The sequence below is a fragment of the Cygnus olor genome, chromosome 28 (genome assembly GCF_009769625.2).
Source record: "Cygnus olor isolate bCygOlo1 chromosome 28, bCygOlo1.pri.v2, whole genome shotgun sequence".
In the NCBI taxonomy this organism is placed as follows: Eukaryota; Metazoa; Chordata; class Aves; order Anseriformes; family Anatidae; genus Cygnus; species Cygnus olor.
In genome coordinates this window covers 256831-271163 of record NC_049196.1, presented here as the reverse complement: position 1 = coordinate 271163, position 14333 = coordinate 256831, and the positions used below count along the sequence as shown (strand labels likewise).

General features: G+C 61.3%; 2 protein-coding genes across 3 annotated transcripts; both read left to right on the top strand.

Moving 5' to 3' along the window:
• The first annotated feature begins 458 nt into the window (after window positions 1–458).
• On the top strand, window positions 459–7994 carry LOC121061014 (methanethiol oxidase-like). Its single transcript, XM_040539282.1, has 12 exons — window positions 459–570; window positions 2399–2452; window positions 4145–4257; window positions 4609–4794; window positions 4962–5082; window positions 5279–5461; window positions 5801–5979; window positions 6446–6524; window positions 6607–6728; window positions 6829–6921; window positions 7088–7206; window positions 7291–7994. The coding sequence occupies exons 1-12, from the start codon at window positions 501–503 to the stop codon at window positions 7451–7453; spliced, it is 1482 nt and encodes a 493-aa protein (XP_040395216.1). The 5' UTR covers window positions 459–500; the 3' UTR covers window positions 7454–7994.
• Window positions 7995–8952: 958 nt separating this feature from the next.
• RFX5 (regulatory factor X5) lies at window positions 8953–14080 on the top strand. 2 transcript variants are annotated; one of them, XM_040539281.1, is made up of 10 exons: window positions 8953–9103; window positions 9601–9731; window positions 10351–10384; window positions 10835–10917; window positions 11078–11203; window positions 11419–11535; window positions 11990–12071; window positions 12377–12575; window positions 12750–12847; window positions 13010–14080. In XM_040539281.1, exons 2-10 carry the CDS (start codon window positions 9613–9615, stop codon window positions 14021–14023), a joined length of 1872 nt encoding a protein of 623 aa, XP_040395215.1. In that variant the 5' UTR covers window positions 8953–9103; window positions 9601–9612; the 3' UTR covers window positions 14024–14080. The 2 variants fall into 2 exon arrangements, with proteins under 2 accessions (XP_040395215.1, XP_040395214.1); XM_040539280.1 differs by having other exon boundaries at window positions 8966–9103; window positions 12374–12575.
• Window positions 14081–14333: the final 253 nt, after the last annotated feature.

Sequence of the window (14333 nt, the reverse complement as noted above, 5' to 3'; positions counted from 1 at the left end):
AAACATTCGTCCTGCGATTAAAAGAAACCCAGTCCTCATTTTTCATTTTTGCTAGTGATTAACATCTGCAACCTCGTAAAATTATTTCTGTGGTTGGAAATGCAAGCACTTGCCCATCTCTCATGAGGGGCACCCCGTGGGGAAACTCAGGACAGTGCTTCTGGCAGAGAATCAGAGGAGACGGGCTGCCTGCTTTCTCTCCATGGCTAAAAGCCCTTGTTTTAAATTTCACAAGAACGTATGTACTACAGAATGCAGCCACAGCCATGTCCTCTTCCCCCGTGGGAAGGGAGGAGATTCTGGTAGCTTTGAAATAGCTTCCCTGCACGATCCCAGTGCTGTAAGACGCTGAAGGCTGCCCCAGTACCTCCCACACCCCGGGACATGTGGATCCTCCCCTTGGTGTCCTTTTCACACCATGCTGCTCCCCATCCCACTCCCTATATATTTGAACCCTGCAGAGCTGCATCTCCTCACTCAACTGGCTCCTACTAGGCAGCATGCAGGCAGGAGCACCTTCTTCTGCTTCTCACCAGCAGGTGAAATCCCCCAGCACGGCCTCCAGCACCGGTAAGAGATCTCTTGCTTGGCTGCAGCTTGCTCTCAAGAGGAGCAGGCTTGGGGCTGTTTGGCGGCTGGCTGCCTACTGGCTGTGGGCTCAGCTTTGGAGCCTCCAAAACTTATCCTGAGCTGGGTCTTGAGGGTTTATTACTGTGACACCCAGAAAGCATAAAGTAAAAAGACGTGTGGGGATGTGTGGGTCTTCTCTGCCAGGAGAGCGTTTCTTTTTTCAAGCTACTAAAAGTGCCAGGAAGTGTTTAGGCATACTGATGATTAAATGCCTTCTAACTATTTTTATTTCATTTATTCCCATTATATTCACCTGCAACACACTGTGCTTGTTATAATCAGCCATACCATGACAGGGAGTCCTCAATACAAAGTTTGGGTTTAATGGGGCTTTTTCTGCAGGGCTAATATGAGGGGAAGGGGGAAGAAAGGCAGCATGGTGGTTCCACAGTGCTTCAGGTAGGGGCAGGGACCCACATGCTGGTGTCCTGTGCTCTCTGCAGAGCGTGATGTCCTCAGGGACTGCAGGAGAAAACCTTAAAAAACAAATAAGAAACTGAGTCAGCAAAACTGAGTAGTAGAGTTTAGCTGCAGGTTTCCTCCCTCTCCTCAGGCTTGCCAATCTAAATGAGGAAAAGGGATCCTTTTGGAGGTGGTGGTTGTTTCTTAACAAGCTCTCGTCCCCCTGCACTAAGGACGCTTTCCTTGACAGTTTTGAAGTCTATTGCAGAGTGAGGCTGGATGGGTTCGAAGCACCCAGAGACCAGCAGCAGGACGGGGCTGGGGCTGGCATGGAGGCTGATGTCTCCAGCCCCGAATGCTGTGGGAGCAGGGGCTTCATGTGGGAAAGTTCAGCGCTCACACCCCTGGGCAAGGCACTGCAGAGGGAGGCAGAGTGGAGAGATGCAGCTTTGAGCCCCGTACCCTTCTGCACTAGATTTGTATCGCTAACCTATTTGCCTGTCCAGATCCCCAAACCTTTCTGGGAGTCATTTGGATGCATGCTGGCATCCTGGTTCACCCTGGATGCCTGTCTTCATCCTCTGAGACCTCAGCGGTGGAGGCCAGGGAGAATCTGCCTCCCCTGACCATCCCCTGCCTCCCCGTGGCTGCGAGGGCTATTTGTTTTGAGAGGCCAGCGGGGCTGAGCACTCATCAGACCAACCCAGAGCTCCCCCAACCTGTGGGGGAGACCCCACTGAGGGGTCTAATTACCAAAGACCAGGATTGTGTGCAGCCTTTCCTTTGCAAAAAGGGGTTTAAAATGACTCACTGTCACCTAGAGTACTGCGTTCAGCTCTGGGGCCCCAGCACCAGAAGGACAGGGACCTGTTAGGGCCAGTCCAGAGGAGGCCATGGGGATGGCCAAAGGGCTGGAGCACCTCTCCTGTGGAGGCAGGCTGAGGGAGCTGGGGGTGTTGACCCTGGAGAAGAGAAGGCTCTGGGGAGACCTCAGGGCGGCTTGCCAGTCCCTAAAGGGGGCTACAGGAAAGCTGGGGAGAGACTCTTTGTCAGGGAGTGCAATGGGAGGATCGGGGTAACAGCTTGAAGCAGAAGAGGGCAGGTTTGGCTCAGATATCAGGAAGAAATTCTTTGCTCCAAGGGTGGTGAGGCACTGGAACAGGTTGCCCAGAGAAGCTGTGGGTGCCCCGTCCCTGGGGGGGGGCAAGGCCAGGCTGAGTGGGGCTGGGGGCAGCCTGGTTTGGGGGAGGTGTCCCTGCCCATGGCAGGAGGGGGGAATATTAGATGATCTTTAAGGTCCCTTCCAACCCAAACCATTCTGATTCTGTGATCTAATTGCTGTTTGTTTCTGTTCTTCTCGATTCAGAAAGGTGTGGAGCGTGTGGCCCTGGCTTCGCCTCTCCTCTGGATGCGATGAAAGGCAAGTCCAAAATCCAGGGCTCTCAGGGAAGAGCCCTGTGCTGTCTGTGATTTAGGTGAAGATTAGAACAATGCTTTCAAAAAGGTGTTATCAGTTAACTCCATCCACCAAAGAGGCTCCCCAGCAAGCGTTGGGGAAGCAAAGAAGTGAAAGTTTTGCATCTGGCCTGTCCCGGGGCCAAAGTCCAATTGCATAATGACAGCTTGGTCTCAGAACAAACCTTTTCAGGCTTCATGGTGGCTTGGGATGGGTCATAACTTGCATCAAAGTCACCCGTGGCTTCACTGTTCAAAACCAAATGGGATTTAATTTTCTCAGAGGCAACCACACCATATAGGCCCATGACACCACTGCTGGGAGCTAAATGCTCTTGGATCTCCAGGGAGTAGAGAAGGCTGGGGAGGAAGGGGGCACCCTCCCTTTTTTTTTTCCAGGCACCCTCAGGAACACGGCACCATGCTCTGCTCCTGACAGCCGGCATTCTGACGGGACAGAGCCTCCTGAGACAAAAACCAGCCCCACAGGCTCACAGGCTGCTTGTTCAGGCACTTTGCCTTCTGTTTGCATTGCCAAAACACTAGTGCTCTCATGTGAAGGGACCGATGAAAGCATCATCTACTGCTATCCCTCCCTTAATCCTCCTCTCCAGTGCTTAGCAAGCACATCTTTGAAACCTTAGACAGCTCTGGAGCTTGATCCTGGTCTGTGATTCCTGTCTCTGAAACATCTCTGAACAAAGCAAACAACAGTGAAGAGCTGAGTCTTTAAAACATGCCTGGATGTTGGCAGGGCTGGATGGTGATTTGAGTTAATAGTAAATAGCATAAATCCCACTGACACTGCTACTCTGGCAGATTCCCTTGGGATTTTTGATGCCCAGGCTCTGTCTGGTTGCTGAATAACCCTGGCACCAAAAATCTCTTCCATGTTGACGTCAAGCAGGTCAGGCTCACAGGCAGGTGATGAAAAGCGACTTGGGATACCTGGGGAGCTGAATTAAGCTCTGCGCTCTGACTGTGTCCTGAACCCTGGCTTTTGGTTCCCTAGCAGCTGCAGGGATGGGGTCCCTGGGTGCTTGGCAGCTGCTCTCGAACCCAAGGCTGACGCAGACACTGCTGTTACAAAAGCTGATAGAGGTGTCATGTTGAAAAGGCAGCTTTTGTCTGCTTTGGATCAGCACCAGAGGTCCCCGGTCACCTCTCCCTGTTCCCACCTCCTCTTCCTCAGCATTTCTCAGACCTGTTCTTCCTCCCGCTTTGCTTTGGCAGCACTTTCTGACACTGCAGCGCCCGTACCGCCCCTGCGGCTGCAAGGAGGCTGTGGGGTCAGGGCTGCTGCTGCTGCTGGAGGCCTGGGGTCCCTGGGTGCAGCCATCCCAGCACCACGCTCGTCACACTGTGCCTGGGAGCCAGCAGACCTGCTTGGCGGCACCTTTGGGAATAGTGCCCTTGGCCTCAGCCCAGCAAACATTTTACCTTTGTGCTTCTCATGTATTTTCAAGGCTTCTCCTGTGATGGAGATGAGACACAGTGTGGTTTGTTTTGTGTGACTAGTGGGGTTGGCATGTCCGAGCAGGGATGTGGAGATCCCACTGCCCCACAGGGCAGCCCGATCCGGCCAGAGACTCCTGCAGGGTGTTCATTCTGCCCAGTGATTCCTGCTGATGCTCGTGCAACATTTCTGTCTTGAAAGGGCCCCGGGAGGAGATATTATACGTGCCCTGCATCTACAGGAACACCGGCAGGAACAAACCTGACTTTCTGGCCACTGTGGATGTCAATCCTGAATCTCCAAACTATTGCCAGGTACTGAGCACCTCATCTCAGTGCTAAGTTGGTGGCAGCACACCAGCCAAGGGAAACAGCTCAGTGCATGCCCTCCCTCACATTCTCCAAAGCTGCGGGTCCAGTACTGAAGGCTGGTGCCTACCCAGCTCTTCCTAAGACTCTGAGCCTTCCTGAGCTTAGGAGATGTATGGAAAACCCCCTTCGTGCGCCATCCTTGGGCTCCCTTGTGCACCAGCACACCCCCGCTGCAGAGTTAGGCTTGCCTGAGGCATCCTGACCCCATCCATGGCAGTCTGCAATGCTCTGAGCTCCCGGGTCCGATCCAGAGGAGTCCTGCATCCCGGTGTGAGCAGGAATGGCCCTTTGCAGGTGATCCACCGCCTGCCTATGCCCAACGTGGGGGACGAGCTGCACCACTCTGGCTGGAACACTTGCAGCAGCTGCTTCGGGGACACCACCAAGAAGAGGAATCGCCTGATCCTCCCCAGCCTGATCTCCTCCCGCATCTATGTGGTGGATGTAGGAACTGACCCACGAGCTCCAAGGCTTTTTAAGGTACCCTGGAGGTGGTGCCATGTACTGGCTCACCTGCTCAGCATCTGCGGCAGGACAGTGGGGCAGCTCCCACCCGTCCGTGGTCACACCAGCCCCCTGCACCCCTGTGCAGCAGGCACCCGTCTCGCCTGCACAGGGGAGGTGACAGAGCCTGTGAACTCCCACAGGTTGTCAACCCGGAGGACGTCTTCTGGAAGTGTAACCTGGGCTACCCCCACACCTCCCACTGCCTGGGCAGTGGTGAAATCATGATCAGCACCCTGGGAGACCCGGCCGGCAATGGGAAAGGTATGGGTCTTGCCAGTGCCCCAGGAGAGGGTGCCAGGACAGGAGGAGCAGTGCTAGCATCCAGCTCTGTCCTGGAGCCTCCACCAGGCTGGTCTGCAATGCCTTGATCTGCCTATTGCTGTTTGTCTCCACTCCACTCCAATGGTTAATCCAGGTGATTTCCTCACCACCAGTGCATGTTTGTTTTTTGCTTCAGGTGGCTTTATTCTGCTGGATGGAGAGACCTTTGAGATCAAGGGGAACTGGGAGAAGGGGGACAAGAGCCCCCCGATGGGTTATGACTTCTGGTACCAGCCGCGCCACAATGTCTTGATCAGCACTGAATGGGGAGTCCCGAAATGCCTGGGATATGGGTTTGACCCAAATGATCTGAAGAAAGGTGAGGAAACATCTGTTTAGGCACTCCAGGAGGGAGATGCTGAGCAGGGCTGCAATGAAGCCCCATTTCAACCCTCTTCTGTCGTGAGTGAGCACTGACCATCTAACAGATAAAACAGTTTGCTTTCAAAACTGATTTCATACCAGTTCCCAGAGGTCACACAGATTTTAAAAAGACTCAAAAAAGAGAGAGCCCCAAAAGCGACCATTGCTGCTGGTGCAGAGCCCACGGGGCTGCCTCTGCACTGAGGTGGGGCTGAGCCCCCCTGGGGCCGTGGCACCTCCGCCGGAGGCCCTGCGCCTCACAGCGTCCCCTCTGACCCCCTTTGCCCCCTCGCAGGGCGCTACGGATGCCGCCTCAACGTGTGGGACTGGACTACTCACACCTACGTCCAGGCCATCGACGTGGGCGAGGACGCAGCGCCCCTGGAGATCCGCTTCCTCCACAACCCGGACGCTGCGGAGGGGTTCGTGGGGTGCACCATCAGCAGCGCCATCCACCGCTTCTACAGGACCAAGGTACCGCTCCCCTGGGAGGGCAAGGGGCAGCGGGAAGGGGGTGCTGGTCTACGTGGATAATCTCACCGGAGGACCTGTTCTGACTGGCAGTAGTTTATGCTGAGGTGATTTAATTCAGAGGAGGTTTATTTATACCTTTGTTGTGGATTTACAACAGCTCAAGCAATGTTACTTCTCGGTGTCTGTTGTGTGTAAAAACAAACCAGGTGAGGAGAACCTCTGCCACCAGACCAGTTAATCCAGCTGGAAGGTCGGACGGGTTTTTGGCCCCCAAAACCCTTCCTCATGCCCCAGAGCCTATCCTCGCAGTGGCTCCACAGAGCCAGAGATGAGGTTTCCTGCAGCCCACAAAGCAGCCCCATAGACAGGTGGTGGTGGATGTGCATGCAGCATCCGCCCCCGGTCGGGCCTCATCCTGCCTCTGCCCTGTGCACTGAGCCTTCGGGGGCCGTGCTCTGTCCCGCAGCGAGGAGACTGGGCAGCCGAGAAGGTGATCCAAGTCCCCAGCAAGAAGGTGGAGGGGTGGCTGCTCCCGGACATGCCAGGTGAGTGTGTCCCCATGAGCCGCGGTGCAGCCGCCTGCCCCGGGCTGCCACTGGTGTGCAACTCTGCCGTCCCCTTCCCAAGGCTTCATCACCGACATCCTCATCTCGCTGGACGACAGGTTCCTCTACTTCAGCAACTGGCTGCACGGAGACGTCCGCCAGTACGACATCTCCGACACCCGCAGGCCCAGGCTGGTGGGACAGGTAAGGCAGCACCGGCTTGCCCCGCCACTTCTGCCCCATCTTGGGGTGGGACCAGCCCCGCTTCCCCGTCTCAGCCACCCTGAGCTCCGCTCTCTCGCAGGTCTTCGTGGGTGGCAGCATCACCAAGGGAGGGACCGTGGCCGTGTGTGGGGATGAGGAGCTGCAGAGCCAGCCGGATCCCTTTGTCATCCAGGTGAGCTCAGCTTCGCGCCGTCCCATCTCCGCCCTCAGCCTCCAAGCACGTGGGGCAGCGGGGGCAAGCCCGGAGAGCAGGTCCCAGTGCTTCTGCTCCTCCAGCCCAGCCCGATGCAGGTGGAGGCGTCCCCTGGTCACCTCGTCCTCCCCTCCACCTGCTGCAGGGCAAGAGGGTGTCGGGGGGGCCCCAGATGATCCAGCTCAGCCTGGATGGGAAGCGGCTGTACGTCACCACGTCCCTCTACAGCGCCTGGGACCGGCAGTTCTACCCGCAGCTCATCAGGTGGGGGAATTTTGGTGAATTTTGGCAGCCACGGGGACGGGGGAGGCAAGAATCCCCCCTGACCCCGCTCCCACCCCTCCACAGGGACGGCTCTGTCATGCTGCAGCTTGATGTGGACACAGAGAAGGGCGGCCTGACTGTCAACCAGAACTTCCTGGTGGATTTCGGGAAGGAGCCGGGCGGGCCCTGCCTGGCACACGAGATCCGCTACCCCGGCGGGGACTGCACCTCTGACATTTGGATTTAGCAGCCCCATGGCTGGCACGCGGCCGCCCTCCACTTGCTTCCCCTCTCATGGACGCTCTCCCCAAATCTCGGCTTTGCCAGTGGCCTGACCTCCTGCAGTGCCTTCGACACTTAGGGCACAATGGGATGGCAAACCTGGAGATCCCACTGCTGTCCTTGTCCAAAAGCCCTCCTTCCTGCTAGCGCCACCGGAATCCCACATCCTGCATCCTGTATCCTGCACCCTGCATCCCACATTCCCTATCCTGCATCTCACATCCCACAGCTGACATTCTGCACCCCCTATCTTGCATGCAGCTTCCCACACCCTGCATCCTGTATCCCACATCCCATGTCTCGCATCCTGCATCCCAAATCCTGCATCCTGCCGGCAGCCCCAGCAGCCCATTCCTGGAGCATGACGGGCACTTGCATGCTGCGCTGCTGCCCCCAGAACGCCTCAGTGCCAAAAATCCCAGGGCACAGGAGAGGATGAAGTGATCGTCCCCTAAGTGCCCCATGGCTGGGCACTGGTGAAATAAAACAGATGTCTCTTCACCGCAGCACACCTCATCTCTAATTGCTTTAATTCGCTCTGTTTTCAGGAGTGTGAGGGAGTCAGGGATGCTCCACAGGTAACTTTTCCTGAACAGTAGCAATTTTTCCAACGTGCCCATTGTGCAGCCCAGCTCAGCGCCGAAAGCGTTTTTTTTTCTCCCCAGAAGTTGCACCCTGCTCATGTGCCCGGAGCCAAGGGCTGCAGGGTCTCTCCTGTTGCTCCTCGGGGACTGGAGAGGTGAAGCCATGCGAGGGCTTTCACCTGGAGCCCAGCAGCTCGCCTGCTGCAGGACAGCCAGGAGGGAAACAGCATTTGCCAAAACAGCAAATTTCCAGAATTTTCCCGTGCTGAAATTTTTCTCCCATGCAGCATGGGAGATGGTCCTCGCCCGGCCAGGGGGATGGGGAGGAGGGAAGGGAGCAGCAGCTCCTTCCCCAGGGCCAGCGTGCACAGCTTGCACAGTTGCTGCTGTGTGTACACGTGCTGCACACGCTGCTCACACATATGCATTGCATGCATGCACACGCACAGCTCACACACGTTGCAAACTCGCACTACATACGTGGTGCACGCAGGCGCTTTGTGCGCACACGCATACATTGCATGTACGCATGCACTGTGCACACTGCACACCAGTGCATGCACACGCACTACCTGCATGCACACGCACCACCTGCACACGCACACACACCGCATGCGCGCAGACTGCACACACACGGTGCGTGCACACGCCCCACCTGCACGCACACACCCACACTGCGCGCGTACTGCACGCGCCCGAGCTCGTTTACGCTCGTGCTTCCTCCCCCAGCCCCACCAATCAGGAGCCTGTTACTAGGCAGACTTCACCTCGCGCTGCCACTCAGGAGACCGGTCCCGCTTGTATCCGGGTAGGAAAGCCGGAACGACCAATCGCATTAAAAGCGGGCGCAGTATCCGGGCAGACCTGCCGAGCCGCGGCCAATCAGAAAAAAGCCGCCGGCGGGCGCCGCGGGCGCGGCCCGGCGGGGCGCAGCACTTTCGGTTCCTGTTGCGCGTGGGGCCGCGGCACGTGGCGGGGGCGGCCCCGGGAGCGGAGCGGAGCGGAGCGGGCCCGGCCGGAGCAGCCCCGAGGTGGGTGGGGGGGGTCGGGCCGGGCGCTGCCCCCCGGTGTCCCCGTGCCCGGGGACCTGCGCTCCCCGCGTCCCCGGGGTGCTGCCCGCCAGGGGTCCCCTGGTGCGCCCTGGCCCCGGTCCCCGTGTCCCTGTCCCCTGGGGTCCCCTGACCCCGGGTGCTGCCCTCGTCGTGTCCCCTTCGCTCCCTGTCCCTGTCCCCATGTCCCCGTCCCCAGCTGTCCCCAGTCCCCGTGTCCCTGTCCCCTGGTGTCCCCCACCCTTGGGGACCTGCGGGGCGGGGGGGGCTCCTCGTGCCCCCGGGCATCCCTGTCCCCTGCCAGGACGGGGGGGCTGGGGACAGCCGCTGCCCCTGCAGCCCCCGCCGGGACCCTTGCCCAGACGGGGCCCAGCGCCTTCAGACCAGGACGGGGGGACCGAGGGTGCGGGGGGGGGTGCGTGGTTCTCAAGGGGCTTCCTTCCCTCGTCGAGGTTGAGTTTCTGGTTCCCCCCTGCCAGGAGCCTGATGCCATGGCTGACAAAGAGCCGAGCGCCCAAGCTGCCAGGAAGGGAAGTTCCTCGCCCAGCGGCTCCCGGGGCAGCACCACGGAGCCCAGCACGCTGCTGCAGAAGCTGCGGAGCACCATCTCGTAAGGGCCACGCTTACTTGTACCCGGGCAGCTCGTCCCGTTGATCCGACCCTTCCAACTGCGGTGCCATTTAATCAGGTTGATTAATTGGCAGCCCCAGGGACTGGATGGATGAGCGGTGCGGTGCCGTGCAGCTCCCTGCGTTAGCGCTGCAGGCGGCACGGCCCCAGGCACACGCTGCTCGGTCCCCGTGCTGCGCTGCTGGCAGTGTTTTCACCTGGTTCGGGTGGAAAAACCAACGTGGAATTTCACGGTAGCACAGACTGGTGTGGTAGGAGCACACGGGCCGTGGGTTTTTGCCCACCCTGCCCTCCCCAGGGTCAGGATGGAGCACGCAGCACCTACGGGCAGGTGCTGAGGGTCTCTGGTGGGGCTGCAGGTGCTCAGGGGGTCCCGGAGCATTGTGTACAGGCAGCCTTCGGCTCTCGGTACCGCAGTGTGCCCACCTGGGCATCGCCCTGACCCAGGCGTGGGTGCCAGGAAGGGCCTGGGGCTGGGGCTGTCCTGCTCGGGAGCCGTGCGGAAGAGCTGGGTGGGAGCAGGCGGGTTGAGGAAGGGGCCGGGGCTCTGTGGTGGCATCCTGCCCTGCCCTAACGCCTTCTGTCTCTGTCCCGTGCAGCAAATCCGTGCAGAACAAAGTCGACTCCATCCTGGTGAGTGCCTCTGTGGGATGTGGCACTGAGGGTGGGGGAATGCTGTGCCCCCCCTTCTCTGGTGGACTCCCACCCCTCGTCTGGCTGGGCTGGACCCTGGGTTCTGCCGGATCTCCCATCCCCTTGGGTCGGGATCTGGCTGCAGGGAGCAGCACCAAGAGCCCCCCGAGCGCACGGCCTGGGGGCACCCCTGTGCCCCACCCAGCACAGGTCGACCCCTTCTGGTCCCCTGAGTTCTGCCCTGCTCCACACAGCTTCATTCATCCCGCTGCCTTGTGGGCAGGCTGCACCCACCCTCACAAGATGCTTGGGTTTAAACACCTCATCAGTTAGTTACTGCCAGGAAGGGTAACGAGAGCACTGCCTGTATCAGCTTCTCCCTATTTCGGATCCTTAACCTCTCTTTGTCTCCGGTCCGTCTTCCCCTCCCTGTGGACCCTTTGACCGTAGCAAGATGTCCAGAAGTTTTCAGACAACGACAAACTCTACCTCTACCTCCAGCTGCCGTCCGGGCCCAGCCTGGGGGAGAAAAGGTGGGTGCTGGAGCAAGCTGGGGCAGTGTTTGGAGCTTGACTGGGAGAGCAGGGGCTGGTGGGATGACGGTGGGAGGTGGCCGCAGCTCTGCCTTCTCCTGGCCTGCTTCTGCTGCTTTTCCGCTAATTCGGTGTTTGTCTTGTGTTCCCTGGGGAGTAGCAGTAGCCTGGACCTGAGCTCACTGAGCATGGCCGAGTACATGCACGCGTGCAACTGGATCCGGAACCACCTGGAGGAGCACACAGACACCTGCCTGCCCAAGCAGGACGTCTACGATGCCTACAAGTGAGCACGGGGACGGGCCTGGCACAAGGAGCGTCTGGCCCCGGGGCTGGGCTGGTGCAGCAGAGTCCCACGGGGGGGTTCAGAGGGCAGCGGGTACCTGGGTGTGTTTGGGATCAGCCCTGCCCAGCACTGAGCAGGGGAGGAGTGGACGTGTCGGGAGGGGAGTGAGGGCTCAGTGACGTTACCCTGCAGCTCTGTCTCTGCCTCTCCCTTAGGCAATACTGCGATAACCTCTGCTGCCACGCTCTGAGCACCGCCAATTTTGGGAAGATCATCCGGGAGATCTTCCCAAATATCAAAGCCAGAAGGCTGGGAGGCCGAGGACAATCAAAATATCCTTCCATGTGCCCTGCTGGCCGGGGAGGCCCTGAGAACCAGTCCCTGTGGCAGCAGCAGTCGAACTGGTGGCAAGAGCTGCTTGGTCTCCAGTTATTCCCATTTACGAGTCTGTGCACAAGATGGTATTCTGTAGCTTCTGAGAGGGTCTGGTTCCTGTTTTTTCAGCTCCTGAAGTTTCAGCTTGGTTACCCGAGGGCAGCTTGGAGCTGCCACGTCCCTTCCACGCACCCCGCTGGACTTGGAGCCGCCCGGGGCTTGCGCACGGAGCAGGGCAGCAGCGCGGGTTGGTGTGGGGCCGGACGCTGCCCTGAGTCACAGACAAGCCCAGACCCTTTCGGCAGTCCCAGGCGGCGATGGCGTGAGCCCTGCAGCCGCATCCCTCCAAGTCGTAACCCGTCGCCTATCGCGGCTGTGTTGTGTGGCTGACAGCCCTTAACCTTGCCAAACGTACTGCTACAGCGGGATCCGGAGGAAGACGGTGGTCAGCCTGCCGCCCCTGCCCAGCCTGGATCTCAAAGTTACGGAGACTGTAAGTCCTCGGGTGCCTCTGCTCGAGCTTTGCCAGCCCCGTTCTGGCAGGGGAGCAAACCCCGCTTGTTAGGTCTAACGAAGGCAAGGGGCAGAGGGGTGCCCTCTGCGTTCCCATGGGCTGTGGGGCAAGTGAGGCTGGGAGGAGGTTCTGCTCTGTCCCCTGAGCCTCCTAAAGGGCGGATGAGGTACGTGCCTGCTCGTGCAGGCTTGTGACCTGCTGGGGTGTCCAGATCAGGCCCTGTGTGCACCTGGGGAGTCCTGGCCTGGGCCGGGGAGGCTCACGGCTTGTCCTGCCGGCAGCAGTCGGAGCTGACGGACCTGGTGCAGTCCTACAACAGCGAGGTGATGGAGGCAGCCTGTGCCCTGACCTGCGACTGGGCTGAGAAGATCCTCAAGCGCTCCTTCAACAACATCGTGGAGGTGGCCCAGTTCCTCATCCAGCAGCACATCATCAGCTCGCGCTCGGCCCGGGCTGACCTGGTCATGGCCATGGTGGTCTCAGGTGGGTCTGGGGGGGGGGGAGGCTGGCACCCCGCAGAGCCCCCTGGGGACCCCTGAGGGGCGCGGAGGCTTCGGGAGCAGGTTGGCCCAGGGGACGGGTTTCCCCCACGGGTGTGGGGGAGCACAGAGGTGGCTGGGTGTTGTCCCCGTCTCATCCCCTGCTGTGCGTCCACAGAGAGCACAGAGAAGCTCCACCGCGATGGTCGGTCCCCGCTGGCAGCCAAGAAGAATGGCCTGGAAGCTTCAGAGAGCAGCGACAGGAGCCAGGGGCAGGTGAGAGCCTGAGCGTGCCCGTCGGGGTCCAGGAGGCCGGGGTGCCCGTCTTGCCATGGGGTGCTCAGTCTTGGGATGCAGCGGGGGGGCCCTGGGAGCAGCCCAGGCCTGCACAAGGCTGCTGCCACATCCCTCTGGCTCATACCTCTTTTCTGCTTGCAGAGCAAGAAGGAGAGCAGCCCCAAGGCCTCTGTCCCACCACGGCCCGAGAAGAAGAAGCTTCCAGAGCCCCCCCGGCCGGCGAGCAGCCCCCAGGTGAACGCCCTGGTCGCCCGCCTGCCCCTGCTCCTGCCCCGCATCCAGCCCAGGGAGAGACTGGTGGCGCCCGGGGCCACGGCTGTGCGCTCCTCCCCGCCCGTGCTGGCCCCCAAGCTCACGGCTGCCCCCCTGGGGGGCACCGTCAAGGTGGCCCTGCCGCTGCCGGTGGGCACGGCGTCCCCGTCGCTGCCTCTGGGGCTGGCCCCGGGGGCGAACGGAGCAGGGGGGCTGCTGAGCCAGCAGGCGGCCGTGCCCGTCCTCAACATGCTGCTGCCCGGCGTGGGCGTCCCCGGGGCCGAGAGCCCCGCCAACCCCCGCAGCGCGGGGAGCGACGGCCCCAGCCCGCAGGACTCGCAGCGCCCCAAGGCCACCAAGCGGCCCCCGGAGCCCCCGGGGGCTGCCGCCGCCGCCACGCCACAGAAGCGGAAACGGGGGCGGCCACGCAAGAGGCCGGAGGACGGAGGCGCGGGGTCCCCGGCGGAGCAGGAGCAGGCGCAGGGGGGCCCGGGGGACGCGGAGGAGAAGCTTGGCAGAGGGGCGGCCGCGGGGACCGGCAGCGCTGACAGCTCGCCCGGCGGTGCCGCCGCCACCGGGGGCCGGCTCGGGGCCAGCCCGGTCACCCAGGTGAGCGTCATCCAGGAGGGCAGGAGCGGCGCCCAGCTCCCCGCCGGGGCCTGCGGCCACGGGATGGAGGAGGAGGAGGACGACGAGGAGGAGGAGGAGGAGGAGGAAGCGCCGCCGAGCGCGGGCGAAGCCGGTCCCCCCCGGGGGGACACCGGGGCTGACGAGGGGGCCCCCCCGCCGCGCGGTGACGGACACAGGGCGGGGGCAGCCCCCGCCGACACGGCCCGGTGCGGCCCCGTGCTCCCGGGGGGCTCCCCGGGGGGGGCCGAGCTCTGCGCGCCCCCCAACACCTAGGGCCGGGGCCGGGTCCCCCCGCCCGCCTCCCCCCGCCATTAAAAGCCGTGCACAGCCGCCTGTCCGTCCGTCTGTCCGTCTGTGACCGGTACCGGGCTGCGGGGGCGGGAGCCACGCGTGGGGCCGCGGCCAGGAGGCGGCGGCACCGGGGGGGGGGGGGGGGGCGCGGGCGGGCGGGAGCTGCCGGGACCGTGCCTCGGATCCCGCCCAGGGACGGGGGGCGGGGCCAAGGGGCGGGGCCACATCGGGCCACGCCCCGCCCCGTCCGTCGGAGCTGGCCACGCCCCCGCCGCCGGGGGGCGCTGCCGCC

Coding starts and splice junctions, on each gene's coding strand:
- LOC121061014 (XM_040539282.1), top strand. CDS start 501: ATGCAGGCAGGAGCACCTTCTTCTGCTTCTCACCAGCAGGTGAAATCC. Junction 4,795..4,961: donor GAGCTCCAAGGCTTTTTAAG/GTACCCTGGAGG, acceptor GAACTCCCACAG/GTTGTCAACCCGGAGGACGT. Junction 6,922..7,087: donor CGGATCCCTTTGTCATCCAG/GTGAGCTCAGCT, acceptor CACCTGCTGCAG/GGCAAGAGGGTGTCGGGGGG.
- RFX5 (XM_040539280.1), top strand. CDS start 9,613: ATGGCTGACAAAGAGCCGAGCGCCCAAGCTGCCAGGAAGGGAAGTTCC. Junction 10,385..10,834: donor ACAAAGTCGACTCCATCCTG/GTGAGTGCCTCT, acceptor CTTTGACCGTAG/CAAGATGTCCAGAAGTTTTC. Junction 12,848..13,009: donor GCGACAGGAGCCAGGGGCAG/GTGAGAGCCTGA, acceptor TTCTGCTTGCAG/AGCAAGAAGGAGAGCAGCCC.